This window comes from Herpailurus yagouaroundi, unplaced genomic scaffold (assembly GCF_014898765.1).
Source record: "Herpailurus yagouaroundi ecotype Mexico unplaced genomic scaffold, PumYag 163, whole genome shotgun sequence".
NCBI lineage: Eukaryota > Metazoa > Chordata > Mammalia > Carnivora > Felidae > Herpailurus > Herpailurus yagouaroundi.
Genome location: NW_024412404.1, coordinates 15,692,599 through 15,712,439, shown reverse-complemented (window position 1 = coordinate 15,712,439; position 19,841 = coordinate 15,692,599). Strand labels below are relative to the sequence as shown.

The 19,841-nt window shown below is 42.9% G+C and overlaps 1 protein-coding gene across 4 annotated transcripts in view; it reads right to left on the bottom strand.

Annotated features, from left to right (window-relative positions):
* KAT6B (lysine acetyltransferase 6B) overlaps nt 1-17,740 on the bottom strand; it is a 191,467-nt gene extending 173,727 nt beyond the window's left edge. Inside the window, exons 1-3 of one of the 4 annotated variants that reach the window (XM_040485462.1) lie at nt 17,646-17,740; nt 5,884-5,953; nt 1,324-2,202 (exon numbers count right to left, since the gene is read on the bottom strand). In XM_040485462.1, coding sequence (XP_040341396.1) covers nt 1,324-1,944 — 621 coding nt within the window. In that variant the 5' untranslated portion in view covers nt 1,945-2,202; nt 5,884-5,953; nt 17,646-17,740. Of the gene's footprint in view, nt 1-1,323; nt 2,203-5,883; nt 5,954-16,538; nt 16,866-17,645 lie in introns of those variants that run through there. The other 3 variants (XM_040485461.1, XM_040485463.1, XM_040485464.1) reach the window with 3 other exon arrangements.
* Nucleotides 17,741-19,841: the final 2,101 nt, after the last annotated feature.

The following is a 19,841-nucleotide window of genomic DNA, read 5'->3' as shown; positions in this document are numbered from 1 at the left end:
GAAGGAAGGAAGGAAGGAAGGAAGGAAGGAAGGAAGGAAGGAAGGAATGCTAGAAAGGCAAATCACTGGGTCCTACCCAGTTTCTAGAGCTGGGTCTCTATCAGCTTAAACCACTGAGGGAAGTAGAGTCCATCTCAAGAGCTGGCAGTACCCAAAGAAGAAACACAAGCTATCAGGTGCACAACTTTCCTTAACACTTGTGTTTCCATCACTCCTAGAAATGTAGTCAATGCCTACAACTACTCTTTCTGCCAACAATGAAAGGCCTAAATTATTATAAACAATTTGCTATTGCTCTACTTAGGTTTTAGTTTGGGAGACACCTTCAGTAGCTTTGAAATGAAACAAAAATCCTACTCGATCAAAGATTTAAATTACAGAAGTCATTTATATGTATAAGTGAGAAAACTGTCATATATGTATAAATACTCCAGAAATAACATAAGACCCAGAGAAACTAAACAGTAAAAGATATGGCATGACACAAAATAAACATTCACTTTCACCCACTGAGAATCAGATAATAATAAATTACTTCAAATTGAAATATGCAGGATTTAGGTCACACATTAAAACAATTCCAGGAATGCACAGGTTATCGGTATTAATATAATTAACTAGTCTATACAGCTGTCTTCTCTGAAAATAATAAAGAGAAAAATGTATCAATTATACCTCAATAAAGCTGAAAAGATAAATTATAAATAATTTAATATTTTTTAAAGAGAAAAATATACAATGCCTTTCTTAGACTTTTGAAATATATATGGTCCTGCCTTGATGAAGGAGGATTAAGGTTACTATCCAGGTCCCTTCAAGCACTCCCCAATTAGCAACTAGTGTTTAAAAAACAAATTGCAGGGGCGCCTGGGTGGCGCAGTCGGTTAAGCGTCCGACTTCAGCCAGGTCACGATCTCGCGGTCCGTGAGTTCGAGCCCCGCGTCAGGCTCTGGGCTGATGGCTCAGAGCCTGGAGCCTGTTTCCGATTCTGTGTCTCCCTCTCTCTCTGCCCCTCCCCCATTCATGCTCTGTCTCTCTCTGTCCCAAAAATAAATAAATGTTGAAAAAAAAATTTTTTTAAAAACAAATTGCATAATCATCACATTAAATTCTTCCTAATAAGGAAACCCTGTAATACATAGTAAAACAGTATAGAACAATTTATATTAAAAAACAATATATACATTTTAAAATATAAAAGCCTGCTCTAAAGCAAAAGATATGATTTTATTCAACTTCACTCAGAGCTTTTGTACATATAGAATTTAACTGAAACTGTACAAGACAGATGGGCAATACTTAGAATATATTGTCTTTACTTACCTGATCTTTCTCATGGGGTAGAAGGCTGACAGGTGGTAGCGAGGACGGGAAAGCACTGGGATACTTGGGAGCCCCTTTGCAGTCTAAGCTTCCATAATTGACCCTGTACTGCGGTCCATCTTTCAGTAACCTCCCATTGTTCACTGCACGTTTGGCCCCTAGTCGCAGCCGCTGCTGAAAGGCTGGGTTGTTGGTGGTGCTTATGAGATCACTTTGACTTCTGAGATACTTCTCGATGTTCTTCAGGGAGGAGCCATTTGGCTCCTCGAGTCCTTCAATTGCTCTCCTTAACAATTTATTCCAATCCACATTGCGGAGATCATTACATGATCCCCTAGACCCCTTGGTTGACTTAGGAAAAGTGCCTGGTTTAACTGATGAAAAGCGCCCAGGGTTGTCTGGGTCCTTATAGGAGGCAAGGCCTTTGTTGGTGACTTTAAGAACTGAGCCATCCTGAACACTGAGTTCCAGCTGTTCAGAGACTGTCTTCTTATCCAACCCATGGGAAGTGCTGACTGCATGGCAGATTCTCTCTTCAGAGGGCCTTTGCTTTTGCTTTTTTATTTTCTGTATAGCTTCAAGAATCCACTCTGTATAAAGTGGGTTTGCAAGTTTTACCATGGTTGACAAATGACTTCTTCAATACCAAAGTTACCCATAGAGGTTCTCCTTGTATTTAACAGAACTTGAACATTTAAAAGTCATTTACAATTCAACAAATGGGCAAAATATTCCAGACCGTATTAAACAAAACCTCACAAACATCCATCCTTAAGAGATTAAAAACAGGACACACAGGCAATGTTGATAGTTGTCTTATTTGACCAACGGGAGAGACTGCATTCGGGTGAAGAACATCTTTAACAAGGAAATCAAGACCTTAAAGGATAAAAAGGGGGAAAAGGTCCTTAATAATGGAACTTTGAAAAATAAAAGACTCTTTAGTATTACTTTTCAGATGCAAAAGGCCCACAGAAGTAATGACAGGCAAGTGTTATGTAACAAAGCCACAGTGACTATATTTCCTAACCAGAAATTGGGTCACGGTCTGAGAAGGAAATTTTTTTTAGGACTCTCACTTGTTATTTATATGAAGTCATTATGGGGCACTGAAAAGATAACACCTACGTACTTATTTAATGGATTAACCTTTATTGAAATTAATAACATTACATGAGTAGCTCAAGATATATGTCTATTCTAAACATAAAACCAACCTCAAAGAGTAAGTCTACGACACAAAAAATCTGATGAAAGTATAGCTGACTCGAACAATATGAGGGATTGGGGCATCAACCCCCACATAGTCAAAAATCTACCTATAACTTTTGACTCCCCAAAAACGTAACTACTAATAGCCTACTGTTAACTGGAAGCCTTTCCAATAACATAAACGGTTGATTAACACATTTTGTAAGTTATATTTATTACATACTGTATTTTTAAAATAAAGTTAGCTAGAGAAAAGAAAATGTTATTAAGAAAATCATAAGGATGAGAGGGGTGCTTGGGTGGCTCAGTTAAGTGTCTGACTCTTGATTTCAGCTCAGGTCATGATCTCACAGTTTGTGGGATTGAGCCCCATGTCAGGCTCTGTGCTGACAGCATTGAACCTACTTGGGATTCTCTCTCTCTCTGCTCCTCCCCTGTTGGCATGCATGCTTGTTCAAAATAAATATTTAAAAAAAAAAAATCTTCAATTTAAAAAAGGCAATAATCCAATAATCCTGATTCTTCTATTTCAGCTAGATATTTCCCAAGCCACACATAAGAAAATTTCTCATCTAGCCACTTCTATGGAATCATATCCTCCCATCCCTTTGCAAAGGGTCTGTGACACTCTCTAACCCACAGGTTGGAAAACTGAAACTAATATGGTAACATAACCCTTCACCTTTTTTTTTAAATTTTTTGTTTTTAATGTTTATTTATTTTTGAGACAGAGAGAGACAGACCATGAGCAGGGAAGGGGCAGAGAGAGAAGGAGACACAGAATCTGAAGCAGGCTCCAGGCTCTGGGCTGTCAGCACAGGGCCCGAGGCAGGGCTCGAGCTTGTCAACTGCGAGATCATGACCTGAGCCGAAGTCAGACGCTCAACCGACTGAGCCACCCAGGCACCCCTTTAACCCTTCACCTTTTAAATAATATACCATTCTAGGTATCTTAATACCTGGCTCAATACAAGGAAGGTTCATGCAAATCTGATTCCAGGTAAACAGTGGTATTGCTCTCTGAGAGCCTCTGGCGTACAACAAAACCACCTTATATCGCCAATCTATATATTGGGTACACTTGCAAAGAACACCAGAAGAAAGTGCCCTCGCCTGGGAGATAGATCAGATCTGGGTTCTAATCTTGCCTTCCACTAGTAATATACACATCTTAACTCTTTTTAGAGTTTAAAGTTTACAGAGTATGCACACACCTAACTTGTCATTTAATCTGCAAGTCAATTCTGTGGGTAAGCTAAGGTTCAGGAAAAGACAGAACTCAAGGTTACAGTCAATAGTAAAACTTAAGGCTCAAATGCCATTATTCTAAAATCGAAGTCCAGTGCTATCTTCACCTGAGCCACAACTGTCTGTTCCAGCTAGATCTGCCTCTGCAATCGGACTAATGGTATGAATACCAGCTCTACCAACATCTAGTGGAGAAACCCTGGATGAGTGTCAGTCACCTTACCTGTAGGGTAATAATATGTCCCTCACAGGAGTATTCAGAGAATTAAGTGAATATGATATCTAATATACAATATACAGTAGCTATCATCACTTCCATTAATAGAATATCTACATGCTTTGAAACATGTCTCATAAAATACAAAATTAAATTTATCTCTGGTTATTTATTTAATGTATCTAAAAGGGAAAATAAGTGTCTTTCCTCAAAACTTTAGCCAGATATGGGGTGCCTGGGTGGCTCAGTCAGTTAAGCGTCCGACTTCAGCTCAGGTCATGATTCTCATGGCTTGTGGGTTTGAGCCCACGTCGGGCTCTGTGCTGACAGCTCAGAGCCTGGAGCTGGCTTCAGATTCTATGTTTCTCTCTTTCTGACCCTCCCCCGCTTGCAATGTCTCTCTCACTCTCAAAAATAAACTTTAAAAAAATTAAAAAAAAAACACAAAACTTTAGCCAGATATAATGAAAAACATAACATTTCCTCTGCTGCTGAAAAACTGGGCCACTGAACCATACTTGCTCAGTCAGCTTGAAAGAGGCAGTTTAAAAAGGATTGTCCTCTTTGCAATCAGTAAACTGTAGGTTCACTCCATTTTTTCAGATTCAGAAATGTGTGGCTAAATGGACTGTACAGGTCATCCCATCTAATCCCTAGTTATCCAGTAAAAGATCCCTTGTTCAATAACCTCAACAGATGGGCCATCAAGTCTCAAAATACTTCCAGTGATGGAGAATTTGTCGCTTTTTGAGGGAGTTCTCTCCACTGCTGGAGAGTTCTAACTGTAATAATATATTTCTTGTTCACAAAAGCCAAAATCTGTCCTCCCCTAACTTCTACCCTCTAGTCCTGGCTTCCATAGAACAATCTCAAGAAACTCTTATTAATTCTAAATATGACAAGCCTTCAAATATTTGAAAATAAGAACTGTTTAAAAAAATCACTAAAAGTCAACTCCATTCTACCTACTTTATTTAGACCACTCATATCCACCCTTAACACTTCCTACCACATGGTTTCCAAGCACCTCCTTCTTTTGGTTGGCTCACTAGTTTGGCTAACGTCCATCCTAAAATCTGGCAGTCCGGGCATTATCCAAGTATAAATGGAACTCAAGGTTATATGAACTTTCTTAACAGCCTTGCCACACAATTGACTCATGCTAAGCAAGCAGTCCAACAAAAAATCCCAGATCTTCTTTCAAAAATGCTGTCAAGCTGACTCCTTCCATTCCCTTCCTTGTGCAAATATAAATGCCGGGATTTAAAATTTATTACAGTTCAAGTTCATTTTGTTGGTTTGGGTCTATCTTCCAACTTGTTAGATCATTTTGGATCCTGGTTCTGTCATCTATGTCATCTGCAAATCTAATAAACGCTCCCCTTGTGTCATTATATAAATCATTGAAAAAATGTTAGACTTGGAATATGGTGTGTTTAGGAATGAAATCACTGGCTTTCATTGTGCAACTACTTTCAAGATGGAACATGGAATCATTCTGTGTTAGTAAGTTTAGAATAGGACACGTCTTTCCAAAGTAAAATGGTCTGGGGCAAAATTTCATTAGAAGACATTTCACTATGTCCAAGTAATTATTTAGGATAAATCAACTAATTTAATTTGATTGCACAAAATACAACTGCAGGAAGCAGAAGAAGAGGTCACAGAAAAGTATCCAACAGTGCTCTCAGGCACTCTGGTTACACAGGTAAATGAACACACATTAAAACAAAAACTAATAAACATGCATAATATACCTTCATGACAAGCTAATACCACAATCTTTACATACGATCAAAAGAATTGTTCATATCCATTATCAACACATTTCAATAAGACTGACATTTTATATCTGAAAAATATAATAAAATAAGGGAAAATACCAGAATTGGAACTCCAAATGTTTTAACAGTCCATGACAAAAAAGAAGATTGTCCAGATCTTCAAGCAAATCTGCCAAAGGAAAAAAAAGTAAATGTTAATTTGGGCATAAGGACATCCCTCAAATTCAAGAACCATCTATGGATCTTCACAACTATCCAATACAAACAACTACTATGAGTTTATTAGCACTTTACTTTTGGTGTTGTATTAACTCTTTCCTACCACTAAAGGGTTTTTAAGAACATGGAATTCAGAACAGGAAATGGAAGCCCCAAAGCAGTGCTTAAAGAAATAAATTTTGGGGGTGCCTAGGTGGCTCAGTTGGTTAGGCAACCGACCTCGACTCAGGTCATGATCTTGCAGTTTGTGAGTTCAAGCCCCACGTCAGGCTCTGTGCTGACAGCTCAGAGCCTGGAGCTACTTCAGATTCTGTGTCTCCCCCTCTCTCTACCCCTCCCCTGCTCACGCTCTATGTCTGTCTCTCAATAATAAATAAACGTTAGAAAAAAAAAAAAGAAATTTTGGGGGTGCCTGGATGGCTCAGTTGGTTAAATGTCCAACTCTTGATTTTGGCTCAGGTCGTGATCTCCAGGTTAGTGAGATCAAGCCCTGTGCGGTGCTTTGCACTGACAGCACAGAGCCTGCTTGGGATTCTGTCTCTGCTCTCCTCTGCTTGCATGTGCACATTCTCTCTCTCTCTCAAAATAAACAAACTTAAAAAAAAAAAATTGGGGGGTGCCTGGGTGGCTCAGTCAGTTAAGTGTCCAACTCTGATTTTTGCTCAGGTCATGATCTCAGAGTTGTGAAATCAAGCCCTGCACAGGGCTCTGTGCTCAGCAGAGCCTGCTTAAATTCTCTCTCCTCTCTCTGCCCCTCCCCACACTCTCTCTCTCTCTCTCTCTCTCAAAAAAAAAAAAGAAAGAAATTTTGTTCTTCTTTAAGATAACCAGATCTGTCCTCCAGACTGTGATAGAGTCTAAGCAAGAATCTCATCATGAGGAAAAAAAAATTGGTATTACTCAAATAGCCAGGCAGGTATAACATTTTGTCTGGGAAAAAAAGTCAATTATTGTTTGAAGCTCAGTATTAACTTTCCCAGGAAACTTTCACTATTTCACCCAGAGGTCACCTGGCATCAATGTACTGACTGGATAATCAAGATATGGCCAATAATTGTACCTAAGAGAAGGATGTACCAGCTTTCACAATACTAAATATGTATTAACACAGATCACACTTTAGGACAACAGTGGACAACAGTAATCATGTTCACTTCAAAGGCAAAAAATAAATTTAAAGCAATACCGTGAATAATTTCATTTTTATCTTATACAAAACAACCAAGCAACCTTACATCCTCCTTCTCCCCTCCCCCAACTAGACACACACCACACTCTTCAATTTAATCTTAAAATTAGCTCTCATCTGACACCAACCAACAGAGTTAATTAGGCAGAAGCAGATGTAACTCAGCAGCTCTATGCTACAAGCGAAATCTGTGTTAAAGCATACACACACACACAGCTAGGAGAGGAAAAGAATCAGTAGTCTCTTATCTGTAGCCAATTGTCAACTAAACACATCCACTTTGTATATTATCCACAGCAAATTTTTTAATCTTAGGCAAGTTTGTTTCTGACATCCCAATGGCCACACTGTAAATTGGTATACACTAAGAGAATAGATTGAAAACTAATTTTAGTCTAAGCAGTATCTAACTAGAAAGACAAATCTATAGCAAAAGAAAAAAAAAGCATAATTCATTCAAAAGTCAAACAGAAATGCTTTTTTCCCCAATTTGCAATTATCCACACCACTTCTCTTTTTCAGAGCACCAAGATTTGTTTCACATGTGAATGATAGGACATTCTATCACAAGAACAACCCTAAAAAATCATTATTCTCTTTTCATTTTTTTTCTATAAAATGAAAGTTGGACTAAAAGGCTACCAAAAAGGGAGTGAATTATTCCAAATTAATTCTGAGGACTCATGCTACATCAAATTAAATTATTCTATTTTCTAAGGGCTTCAATCACTTTATTTTTAACTAGAAAATAATATCAGTAAATTATATGGTTGTATGGATGTATTTACATCATTCATTACAAACTATTCTAAACAGATCTAGAGAAATGCTTAGTCCAACATGAGCTTTTGGCTTCATTAGTATCATATAAATATCAACACTATTCAGAAATATTCATGTCAGCATAAGAAGAGTCAAAATACCCTGGATCATAAATATTATGTGAAACCTCCTCACAGCTTTCAATAAAGCTGTGTGTTGTTTCAAAATCAATGTCATAATACTTGAGTCATGAGATTACAGATGAGCCAAAAACAGTGCTTAAAGTAAAGATTAACAATAGAGTTTACTCTTTTGTCATCCTGGGTCTTACTTGCTAAGTTATTTTTAGCTCTCTCACTTTTATATGCTCCTGGATTTTTTCATAGCCTGTTATGTAACTGAGTGAGGACCCACAAATCTTAACAGTATCTTCTGAAACAGAACATACACTGCTTAAAGAGACCTTAATTTTTTTCTTCTATAACCATCCAGCACAGACTATTGGCACAGTTGCTCAAAATAGTGTCCTCAGTTAACAAATATCTGCTGTCTGACAACATCGAACAGCATCCATATGGTGATATTTGTTAGAAAAGAAGCCAGACACAAAAAGTCATATAGTATAATTCCATTTATATGGAACATCCAGAATAGGTAAACCCATACATAGAACATAGATTGGTAGGGCCCGGGGAGTGAAGGAATGAGGAGAAATTGCTTAACGGGTAAGGGATTTTATTTTAGATTGATAAAAATATTTTGGAACGAGACAAAGGTGGTGGTCACACAACACTGTGAATGTACTAAGTGTCACTGAATTGTTCAATTTCTTTCTTTTAAAAGAGAGAGAAAGCGCGGGAGAAAGAGAATCCCAAGTTGGATATGGGACTGGATCTCATGACTTGAGTCAAAATCAAGAGTAGGAGGCTTAACCAACTAAGCCACCCAGATGCCAATGAATTGTTCGCTTTAACCGGTTACATTTATATTATGTAAATTTCACCTCAATATATCACTTAAAAAAAAGAAAGCACTAAACTATAATGCTAACCATTTTCTAACACCTACTGTGGAACAGGCACTTTACACAGATTATCAGTAAACATTAAAACAACCCTGCAGGGGCGCCTGGGTGGCGCAGTCGGTAAGCGTCCGACTTCAGCCAGGTCACGATCTCGCCGTCCGTGAGTTCGAGCCCCGCGTCGGGCTCTGGGCTGATGGCTCAGAGCCTGGAGCCTGTTTCCGATTCTGTGTCTCCCTCTCTCTCTGCCCCTCCCCCGTTCATGCTCTGTCTCTCTCTGTCCCAAAAATAATAAACGTTGGAAAGAAACAAATACAACCCAAACAACCCTGTAAGGTAGCATTGTTGCCCCATTTTGCAAAAGGAAAACTGAGACATGACTTGGTCAAGACTTCAGACCACTGAGTCATGAAGGATTTTAATTCAAATGTTAAAATCTAAACTTTTTCCTGTCTCTCCACTGGCTTTCAAACTAGACTCCTTGGATCTCTTGTGAGTAAGTGTCTTGGATATCACCTGCAGGTACCTCTGTGGCTTAAACACTAAGGCCACATAACTCCTTGCACCCAACTAAGCAGCTCTACTTTAACTGTCCCATTTATAATGGGTCTTTCCATAAGATTTGCTTCACTGAAAGGGTTCCTCTGATTACAAAAGGGAAAAAGTCTGGGAACAACTGTAACTTTACCTTGCTGAGTGAGTAAAACACCCCTTGGATGGATGGGACATAAACTGGACCTTGAAAGACCAGGCGGAACTTGGATAACCGCCCAGTTTCTTCACCCAAATGAAGTAAAAATTCAAATCCTTCATGGTCCAGTAAAAATGAACACCTTCTCAGAAGCCCTACATGTCTTTGTCTAACAGGAAGCTTTTAGCTATCTTAGTATTTTAGCATTCATTTTCTACTTTGTACTGTGCTCATTTATGTGTTTACCTCCTCTCCCTTACCAGAATTGGGAAATTCTTAAGAACAGGATTCGTGTTTGGGGCGTCTGGGTGGCTCAGTCAGTTAAGCATCTGACTTTGGCTCAGGTCATGATCTCAAGGTTTGTGAGTTCAAGTTCCGCATCAGATTCTCTGTCCTCCCCTCTCTGCCTCTCTCTCTCTCCCTCTCTGTCTCTCTGTCTCTGTCTCTCCCCCAAATAAATAAACATTAAAAAAAAAAAAATAGGATTCATGTTTGATTTCACCTTTGTATGCCCCTAGATTTCCCAGGACCACAACTTGAACATAAGAGGGGTTCAGTGCCTATTTGTTAAAGGAATGCATCAGTGAATGAATGAAGGGAATCTAGCAGAAGGCACAGGAGCTAAGAATGAACTGCCTAATAAAAGGGACGCTGAGCCCATATGCATGCCTAGAGCCAGTATGTGTTGAAGAGAAGTAAGAAATAAAGCTGGATGTAACAAAAGCCAGGCTGAGGTGTGTGAACATGACATATGAAGTAACAGGAAGCTAACGCAGGAGTAGTGACACAGTACGGCATAGTGAAGTGCACCCACACATGCACAAATTTGTTGAATGTTTGAATCACTCTGGCAATAATATCCATCCAGTATAGACTGGAGTGAAGGATGACTGAACAAACAAAAGCAACCAGTATTTTCATCTCTCCCAAAAACAATCTTGTTCAACTTAAGAGTCTAACTCAGCAGCAAGCCCAGAGTAGGCACTCAATAACTGTTAATTGAAATGAATATTAAATTCCCCCCCTTTTTTTTTGGAATAATACTAAATTCTTTCTCACTACTCATTAACATAGAGAGTTTCCAATTCACAAGCTAATAATGTTTTCCAAGGATTTCTAAGAGGCTAAATCACCATGAAAATTATCATTTCAACTAATACATATTATATTAATTGGAAGTTTAATTTTTCATGTCATGCTCTCCTAGTTGACAATATCCTTGTTATGTCATTAAACTATAATTGTGTATATCTGCTTCAACAAACAATAACTGAACCATCAATAAACTATTATGGCTTCCATAATCCCTAGCAAAGCTTAGTTTCAGCATCATCATCACAAATTAGTAGAGACATGCCCCAAATCTCCTGGTGAAGCCCAAGAATTAGGCTTGCATAGTCATTCCTACATTTAAGCGCTCAATAGTTTCAGTCTCTAAACTTTAATCACACTGTTAGGAACCTCACAGGAAATTTGATCCCTTGTAAAACAGAGGATTTTAGAGACAAGATGAAAAGTCATTTGAAGTCATCAGGCCTTTGGAGCCAGGGTACATTGATTAGTAATGATGATATTATAACTAAGCACTCTCATTTAAGAAATAATCAACTAAATTTAGAAGGTCTTTTTTTGGCATTTAAAAATTCCTATTCAATCCTGGATTTCTTCCTAATTGTAAATTAGCTTTAACCAGGTTTTAATGACAAAGACTGAGAATAATGTATTGGGGAAAAAAACTCTGAATTTTTAAAAGATTATTTTGAAAATACAGATCATTGGAGAATACTGCATTAACTTTATTACAAATGTCTTCAAACAGGATATCCTGTACAGCCTGAAAACAAATTAGGGTTCCCCCTTGAAAACCTCAAGAAAATTAAAGATCTATTTTTAAAAATGAACCCATATACATACAGACATTTGCATACAATTTCAAGGGTTTACAGGACCTCTATCACCTATCCCAGAACCCCTTAAGGTCCACTGACTACTCTAGCTTTACTTACTTTCTAAAAATTTGTTTTAACATTTATTTATTTTTGAGAGAGAGAGCACGTGCGTGCACGAGCATGGGCAGGGGAGGGGCAGAGAGAGAGGGAGAGAGAGAATCGAAAACAGGCTCTGTGCTGTTAGTGCAAAGCCCAACATGGGGCTCAAACCCACAAACCAGGAGATCATGACCTGAGCTGAAGTCGGACATTCAACCAACTGAGCCACCCAGGTGCCCCTAACTTTACTTACTTTAATATACACAGAGAGGCCAATAATTTTGAGTTTCACAGTAACTATATGTGCTTTAATTGGGACATGTTACATTATAGGTAAGAAAGTTACTCTCCTTGATTTTGGATATTATCAAATAGGCATCTGAAATCTTATTCAACAAGGAGGTATGCTGGGATGGGACATACCTAGAGAGTTCAGGGATCAAGTCCCCACTTTGCCAGCTACCTAAACTGTGGGATATCGGACACGTCAATCAATCTAAGTCTCCGTTTTCTCTTCCATGAAAAAGATTATACATCTCTGTTTTGCAGAACTGTTAAGAGGAATAGTTGAGATAACAAATATGAAAGAACCAAGGATGGTGGCAGACATATAGCAGGAACACAATAAAATGCAAGCTCATAAAAGGAAAAAGGGCAATACAAGTCAGCTGGAGACCTGTGAAATCTAATCTAGCTGAATTTCTGTCTATATGACCATTTTCTCCTAAGAGACAGGGGAAGTCAGCACAAGTAAAAATTCAAGACAGAGCAGAAGAAAGTGGCCAAACCAAAAATAGATTTGTAATGGCAAGGATGGGGTCAAGAACAGTGTATTTTACTCATAATCATAGATCTTTTAAGGTCAATCAAGATTTTAGAAAATAATACAAGAATATCTTCTTGACCTAAGGGTGGGAAAAGAGTCTTAAAACAGGACACAAAAAGCACTAACCATAAAGAAAACACCAATAAATTTGACTCCATTAAAATGAAGAACTTCTGTTCATTAAAAGACACCATAAAGAGAGTGAAAAGGCAAACCACAATATGGAAGTAGACGTTTGCAACATACATATGCAAAGGATCGGTATCTAGAGTAAATAAAGAACTTTGAAATACCAGTAAAAGACACAAGGTCCAGTTTAAAAAATAAATAAATATGGGGCAGAACTGAACAGGAATTTTACAAACAAGGAAATCCAAGTAGCCAATAAATATATGAAAAGCCACTCAACCTGATTACTAACCAGTCAAATGCAATTCAGATTGGCTAATTTGAAAAGCTATGAATCGGAGTTCTGGAGAGGACAAGAAGCAATGGGAATTCTCACATACCATAGGAAGGACTGTGGTCTGGTACACCACTTTGTAAAACAGTCTGGTACCTAGTCAAGTTGAAGACAAGCATACCTCATGACTAGAGTGATCATACAACTCATCATCCAGACACTTTTGTGAATTAAAGGGGTTATACACTGTGACAACAGGCATAAACTAGGATAAATGGTCACCCTGTCTATGTACAGCAATTCCGTTCCCAGGTGTACACCTTAGAGAAACATATGCACACGTGTACCCACATGACAGTACAAGAACACTCATAGCAGCTTTGTACACAATTTCCCCAAAGTGGAAAAAACTCAAATACCCAGCAACAGAATGGATGATTAAAAAAAAAAAAAAATTGTGCAAGACTGTGAGTCCACTCTGACGCCAGTCCACCTCACGCCAGTCAGAGTGGCTAAAATGAACAAGTCAGGAGACTATAGATGCTGGCAAGGATGTGGAGAAACGGGAACCCTCTTGCACTGTTGGTGGGAATGCAAACTGGTGCAGCCGCTCTGGAAAACAGTATGGAGGTTCCTCAAAAAATTAAAAATAGAACTACCCTATGACCCAGCAATAGCATTGCTAGGAATTTACCCAAGGGATACAGGAGTGCTAATGCATAGGGGCCCATGTACCCCAATGTTTATAGCAGCACTTTCAACAATAGCCAAATTATGGAAAGAGCCTAAAGTCCATCAACTGATTAACAGATAAAGAAAATGTGGTTTATATATACAATGGAATACTACTTGACAATGAGAAAGAATGAAATCTTGCCATTTGCAACAATGTGGATGGAACTGGAGGGTATTATGCTAAGTGAAATAAGTCAGTCAGAGAAAGACAGATACCATATTGTTTTCACTCATATGTGGATCTTGAGAAACTTAACATAAGACCATGGGGGAGGGGGAGGGGGAAAAAGTTACAGAGAGGGAGGGAGGCAAACCATAAGAGACTCTTAAATACTGAGAACAAACTGAGGGTTGATGGGAGGCGGGGGAGAGGGGAAAGTGGGTGATGGGCATTGAGAAGGGCACTTGTTGGAATGAGCACTGGGTGTCATATGGAAACCAATTTGACAATAAACTACATTTTTAAAAAAAACTCAAATATCCAGCAACAGTAGAATGGATGATTAAAAAAAAAAAAAATTGTGCAAGATTGTGAGTCCTACAAAAAGGTGCTGTAAGGTGCGTTGGAAATGCAGATTCAAGCATTATAAGAGAAGAAAAACATCCCTTCATCACACTTCTCCCATCCATGCATCATTACCATTCTGCAAACAAAGACTGATCACTATAGCTCACACATCCCCACTTTCATAAAACAATTTCCTTCCTGCTCACTTTATACAAATACAAGCAAGTATACGCATGTGGAAAACTGAAGGTATTTTGAGGAAAACGATCAAAGAGACTGAAAAGTCAGCTGTTAAGAATCCTGGCATTTAATAAAGCCAGACCAGTTGGTTAAGGATTCTTCTAACTGGTATGTAAAAACCCATGAAGTTTTTTGAAGTCCATTAAAATTACTTATTAAAATTCCTCAACTACCTTCCAACACTCACCATATTTTACTTTTCATTCACATTATGCCTTACATCTGACAGTTTCCATCTTATCTTCACAAAAAGTACATGAGATAAACATCTGGCATAACGGCAATGACATAACACCCACTTTACTCAGAGGCCTGAGTGTAGCTCGTAGGCAAAACTTCAACTGACCATGTCATCAGCACCGACCAGTCATTCCCCTAAGTTCCTCCTTTAACGTTACAACCTTCCTTTATCTTCCCTTTTTTTTTTTTTAAATCATCATTTCAGCTCCCCAACCTTCAGCCCTAAGTAGAAGTTCTCAGGTAAAAATCTTATCGCTTACTGAAATATGCAATATTTTCCTATCCTTCTTAAAAACATAAAAAGATTGCCCCAATTCATTTTGATACATGTGTGAAGAATTTATGTAAAAATGGGAGTGTGTTATTTCAGGGCTATCCCAGAAAATCTAGGGTACACAAGTAAGACAGGAAGAATGTACTTTACTCACATTTATACCAAAATAATAATGATAACTTTTTTGGAGCACCACAAAACTAACATTATCCTAGCATAATTAATTCCCATTTGCTACTTTCACCTCCTGTCCATATTCCGAAGAGTCTTTCTATACTCTTTACTTTGAATTTCTTAGTACCTCCACCCCAAACATACTTGATACTTGGTTCACTGGTTCTCATTACCTATTTTCCACACCTTTCATTCTTTATCACTATTCTCTCACAACTTCTGTGCAATACTCTCTCTATCACATCCTAACACCTTCTCCCAATTGCAGAGCTTAAACACCTTCATGGAGCACAGGAAACCACTTGCAATCTAGTCCCTCTGCCTTTGCCCCTTGTCTCCCACAACTAATTTCCTGCACTCTGCCCATACTCTTGCCATACCAAGTACTTTAGTACTTGTACATTCAAAAGACACAATGTCTTTCCCAAGGTAGTACTAAGGTGTCCCCCTGAAATAGACACCCTGCCCCTACCTCAAGACTCCAGCTCAAGTTTCACCCAAGAAATTCAGCCTGTCAACAACCTGGTCTCCCAAACTAACACCTTTCTTTGCCCTATCCCCAATCCTGGTTTAGTCCACCAAATCACATTCACCTAGATCCACTGCCCAGCCCCACCCATTTTTTTTCACACCTGCCGCCTTTTCTCAACCCCCTGAATCCCCCCATCTTCCTAAGATCTACTACAGATATATTATGCAAGTTCTGCTCTGCTGTCTTATCGTTCAAGACTCTCACAAGCATATCCATACCATTCTTCCATGTTTTTTAATGCTTCATAGACCCCAAACCTCCTTTACAATTCCAATATGCCAATATACCCAGATACCTGCTTCACTACAGCGACTATACTTGCTCCTCACTTTTCCCCAATACTTCCCCCAATCCGGTATCTACTCTTTACTGCTCTCTCAACTCCACTCCACATCCACCACACCCAAACCTATTCTTACTGTCCTCAGATAACTGCAATCCCATCCTTTTGCATCATTTCACCTGCCCTCACATAGCCCTCGGTCCCCCTTCCACATCTCCAATGTTGCACCACTCCCTACTCTCACTTTACACCTGCTTGCACACCTCCAGTTTCTCCTCCCACCCGCCACCCCCTCACCCGTCTTGCCCAGATACTCACTGCCCCCCCCCCCACCATTCCTACCAGGTCACTCCCACTCAGAAAACCCCTCCAAACCCTCGCCTTCCGACCACCCGAGCCCCGCCCCCACCCAGATATGACCCCGCCCCCTCCACCCTCGAGCCCCGCCCATTGCCCTGGAGGCCCCGCTGAGGGGCGGGGCCTGTCCCTCCTCCCTTTTCCCCCCGCCCCCTACCGTCACGCTCAGGGGCAGCCTGACCCCGAGCGGCCCCGCGGTGACCCTCGCGCAGAGGCCTGTGGGAGGGGCGTCACAAGCTCCCGATCTCCCCCACCTTCCACCCCCCCCGCCCAGTCTCCTCCCCCTGGGAATGCGCGGGGTGGGTGACAGACCTGGCCGCGCGCCACCGCCACCGCGCCTGCCGGGGGCGCTGCCGCTGCCTGAGAAAGAAGCCGCGGCTGCCGCCTGGAGGAGGTGCCGTCGCCTCCGCCACCGTTGCCTCCGCCGCCAGGGGTAGGAGCTAAGCCGCCGCCATTTTGTGTCCCCCTGTTGTTGTCGTTGACATGAATCCGACATGACACTGATTACAGCCCAATGGAGTCTCATTAAACCCGAGCCGCGGCCCCGCCCCGGCGCTGCTCCATTGGAGGAGACCACAGACACTTATGGCCACCCGTTGGCCTGCGGGTCTGTCCGTCACCCACACACTAACCACCCTGCAGCCCATTGGGGCAGGTTCCTGCCGGTCATCTCGCCTCCGCATAGACACACCCCTCGACCCATCATCCCCCCCCTCCGGAACCACCCCGGGGGTGGGTCCACTGCCAGTACCAATCAACAGACTGCTGGGCCCGCCTCTTCTGGGCACCTATTGGTCTAGCCCTTTTTCTCTCTCCCAGACACCGCGCCACCTCTACTTCCACCTACCCACCCCCTCAACCTCTAGAAATGGATTGGGTCTACTGGCAGAAGAGGCGTTTGGCCTTATTGGCTGCATACAACGCCAATCAGAGGGCCTTTTCCCTCTCCCCTCCCCCACTCAACCCCAAATCCCCTAGCCCGCAGCTAAAGTTTGTGTGAGAGCTGATCGCTGGCGGCGGCCGCAGGATTTAGGGGTGGGAGCGGGCGGGCGCGCGCGGGCGGGCACGCGAAGTTAAAATTCGAGGTTCTCAGTCACCAGCTCCCGCGGTGGAGCGCGCGGACGGGCGCGCCGCCCGGAGCGTTCCATCCCGCCCCCTCCTCCACCCTCTCCCGTCCCGTCCCGGGCGACTACTCGCCCGCCCCCTGGCTCGCATCCTTACCCCCCACACACCCCTACCCTGCAAGCCCAAGGCCGGGTGCAGGCAGAGCGATGTCGCTGCAGCCTACTCGCCATCCCATGCCAAGGGGGAGCAAGCCCCTACCCGCCGGGCGTGCACCCCCCGGCTCCACACTAGCCCGTGTCTGCAAGCACGTGCACCGTTCGCCGCTGCCTCCAGCCACCCCAGTCCCCGGCTAACCTCGCCTGCAGCCCGGCCAATCGCTTGCTGCCCTTTGTTGCTGCAGCCCGGGTCTCCCCGCTGCCTTCCTCAGCCTCCGCCTCGTCCTTTGCCAGCCGCCCGGGTCCGCAGCGCCGCGCTCCCCCCGCCCGGGACCCACCGCCGCCGCCTCCTTCTCCTCCTCCGCCTCCTCCTCCTCGGCTCCGGGCTGCAGCGCACAGAGCCCGAGGCAGCGCCGCCCAGCCCCGCTCCCCCCGCGCCGCCAGCTAGCCCGCCCGGCCCGGCCGGGGGCGCAGCCTGGACCCCGCCCGCCCCAGTCCCCGCCCCGGGGGTACCTGCCTCCGCCCTGGGGGGCTCCGCTCGCCGCCCTCGGGGGAGGGCGGGGATGCCGGTGTCCGCGGGAGGATGGGGAAGCCTGGGCCGTTTGGGGCGGGGAGTGTGCCCGCCAGGGCTGGGACTGAGAGGTGCGGTCCTCGCCAACGCGTCCCCCCTCCCGCTGCTGTGGGCCCCAAACTTCGTCCTCCGCCCGGGCGTTACACCCTCGGGTGATCGCGGCAGTTTTGGGGTGGGAGATGCCTCGGGAGCTGTGTCTACCCTGATCAGGAGGAAGAGGGAGCAGTGACATTCAGCGACCGCGGACAGGGCACGGCGGCAGCATCCTTGGGTGGGAGTGGGGATGTCAGACGTGGGCTGGAGGGGGAAACTGCCCCCTCAAGATGCCCTCTCCCAGCCTGAGATGAGCTGTAGAGCTTAGCTGCGTTTTGAGTGCTTTCTTAGGCGGTGCAGAGGGATGGCAGAGGTGCTGGGGGCGGGGGGGAGTCGGGGAAAGACCGCTGGGGGGCCTTTCCCCCTCTAGCCAGCGTTCGAACGAAGGCTGATGGCTAAGTTCGGTTTTCCAGGCTTCCCCTGGGCCCCCCGAGTTCCTGAGGCCCACACGAGGGAGGCCGGGGCTCCTCTGGCCGCCCAGGCGAGGCCACTCTCACGCTGCCCTCGTGCCTCCCAGCGCCCTCCAGACTGAAAAGACCGTCCCTCGCTATTCCTGAGGATGGATGGGATGCTGGCAGGGGCGACTTCGGAAAATAAGAAAAGTAGCCTCGAGAAATGGCTCTTACAGAGTTTGAGTATGAAGTTTCCCTTCTGAGGCGCCATTTCTTCCGGAGGGGGAGAACTTTGGCTTTGTAAAAGAACCAAGTTTCAGGCTTGATGGCCTGGGTGGAAAACCACCTGTTGACTGAAGTCTGTCCCTGGAGTCAGGCAGATCTTGGGCTCTGGCAGATCAGGGTGAGGCAGGGTGCCAGGGAGAGGCCCCGGGCCTCCTGCCCTGGTTGACTCCCAACATCCTCATGCCACTGACACCGTAGCAGCATCTCCAACTTCCCATTCAAAACCACTGTGCAAACTAGGTAGGTACTTTGTTAGAGCAACTTATCTCAGACAAAACAAGCAGCACAACCCTGTCATCAAATGCAGAGCACAATACACACTTCACTTTTTAAAGATGCTTGCACCTCTGGGGTGTGAGCTGCCCCTACTTACATGCTTCTTGACAACAAGGTGAGAAAGGAGCTAAGACAAAGGGCACCGAGTTGGATGAAAGAATAGAAAAAGGGAGAGGGGAGCAGAAGAGTTGTAATACTACACTCAAAACTGTCACCAGTTCCATTATAAACCCCTTTTATAGGTGTTTTATTACTTGGTTGTTAGTTTTTAAAACACAAACCTCTTTAGATTAAATCTTGGCATTTGCAGGCTCAGCTCAGGGAAACAAAACACAGGGAAAGTTCCCCATCCACCACTGGCTTGGCTACTTTTGAGCTACATTACTGATAAAACAAACAAACAGCGTGTTGGGTTTCCTCAGCCTTTATCTCTTATTTAGTATCTTCAGTAGCTGGCTCAAGGTGATTTTTTTACAAGCCATTAGTTCATAATTCAGCCTAGTTCATTTAGGTATTTCAAAGAGTAGGACATTTATAAGGTGTGCTCTTTTTATAATGCAGGTGCTGGGGGTTTTATTCTCCATGAAGTTACTAAGTAAACTTAAGAATCCTGGCAGACAAGTTAGCCTTTATGTTCTTTTTTTTTCCCCCTATGGTCTGCCCAGATGCACATTATTTTGTAAGTTAGATTTGAGTCCCCCAGACTGCATTTTATCTCAAGCAATAAAAATAAACCATGTCTTAATTGAAAACAAGTTTCAAGACCCCAAATCTGTAC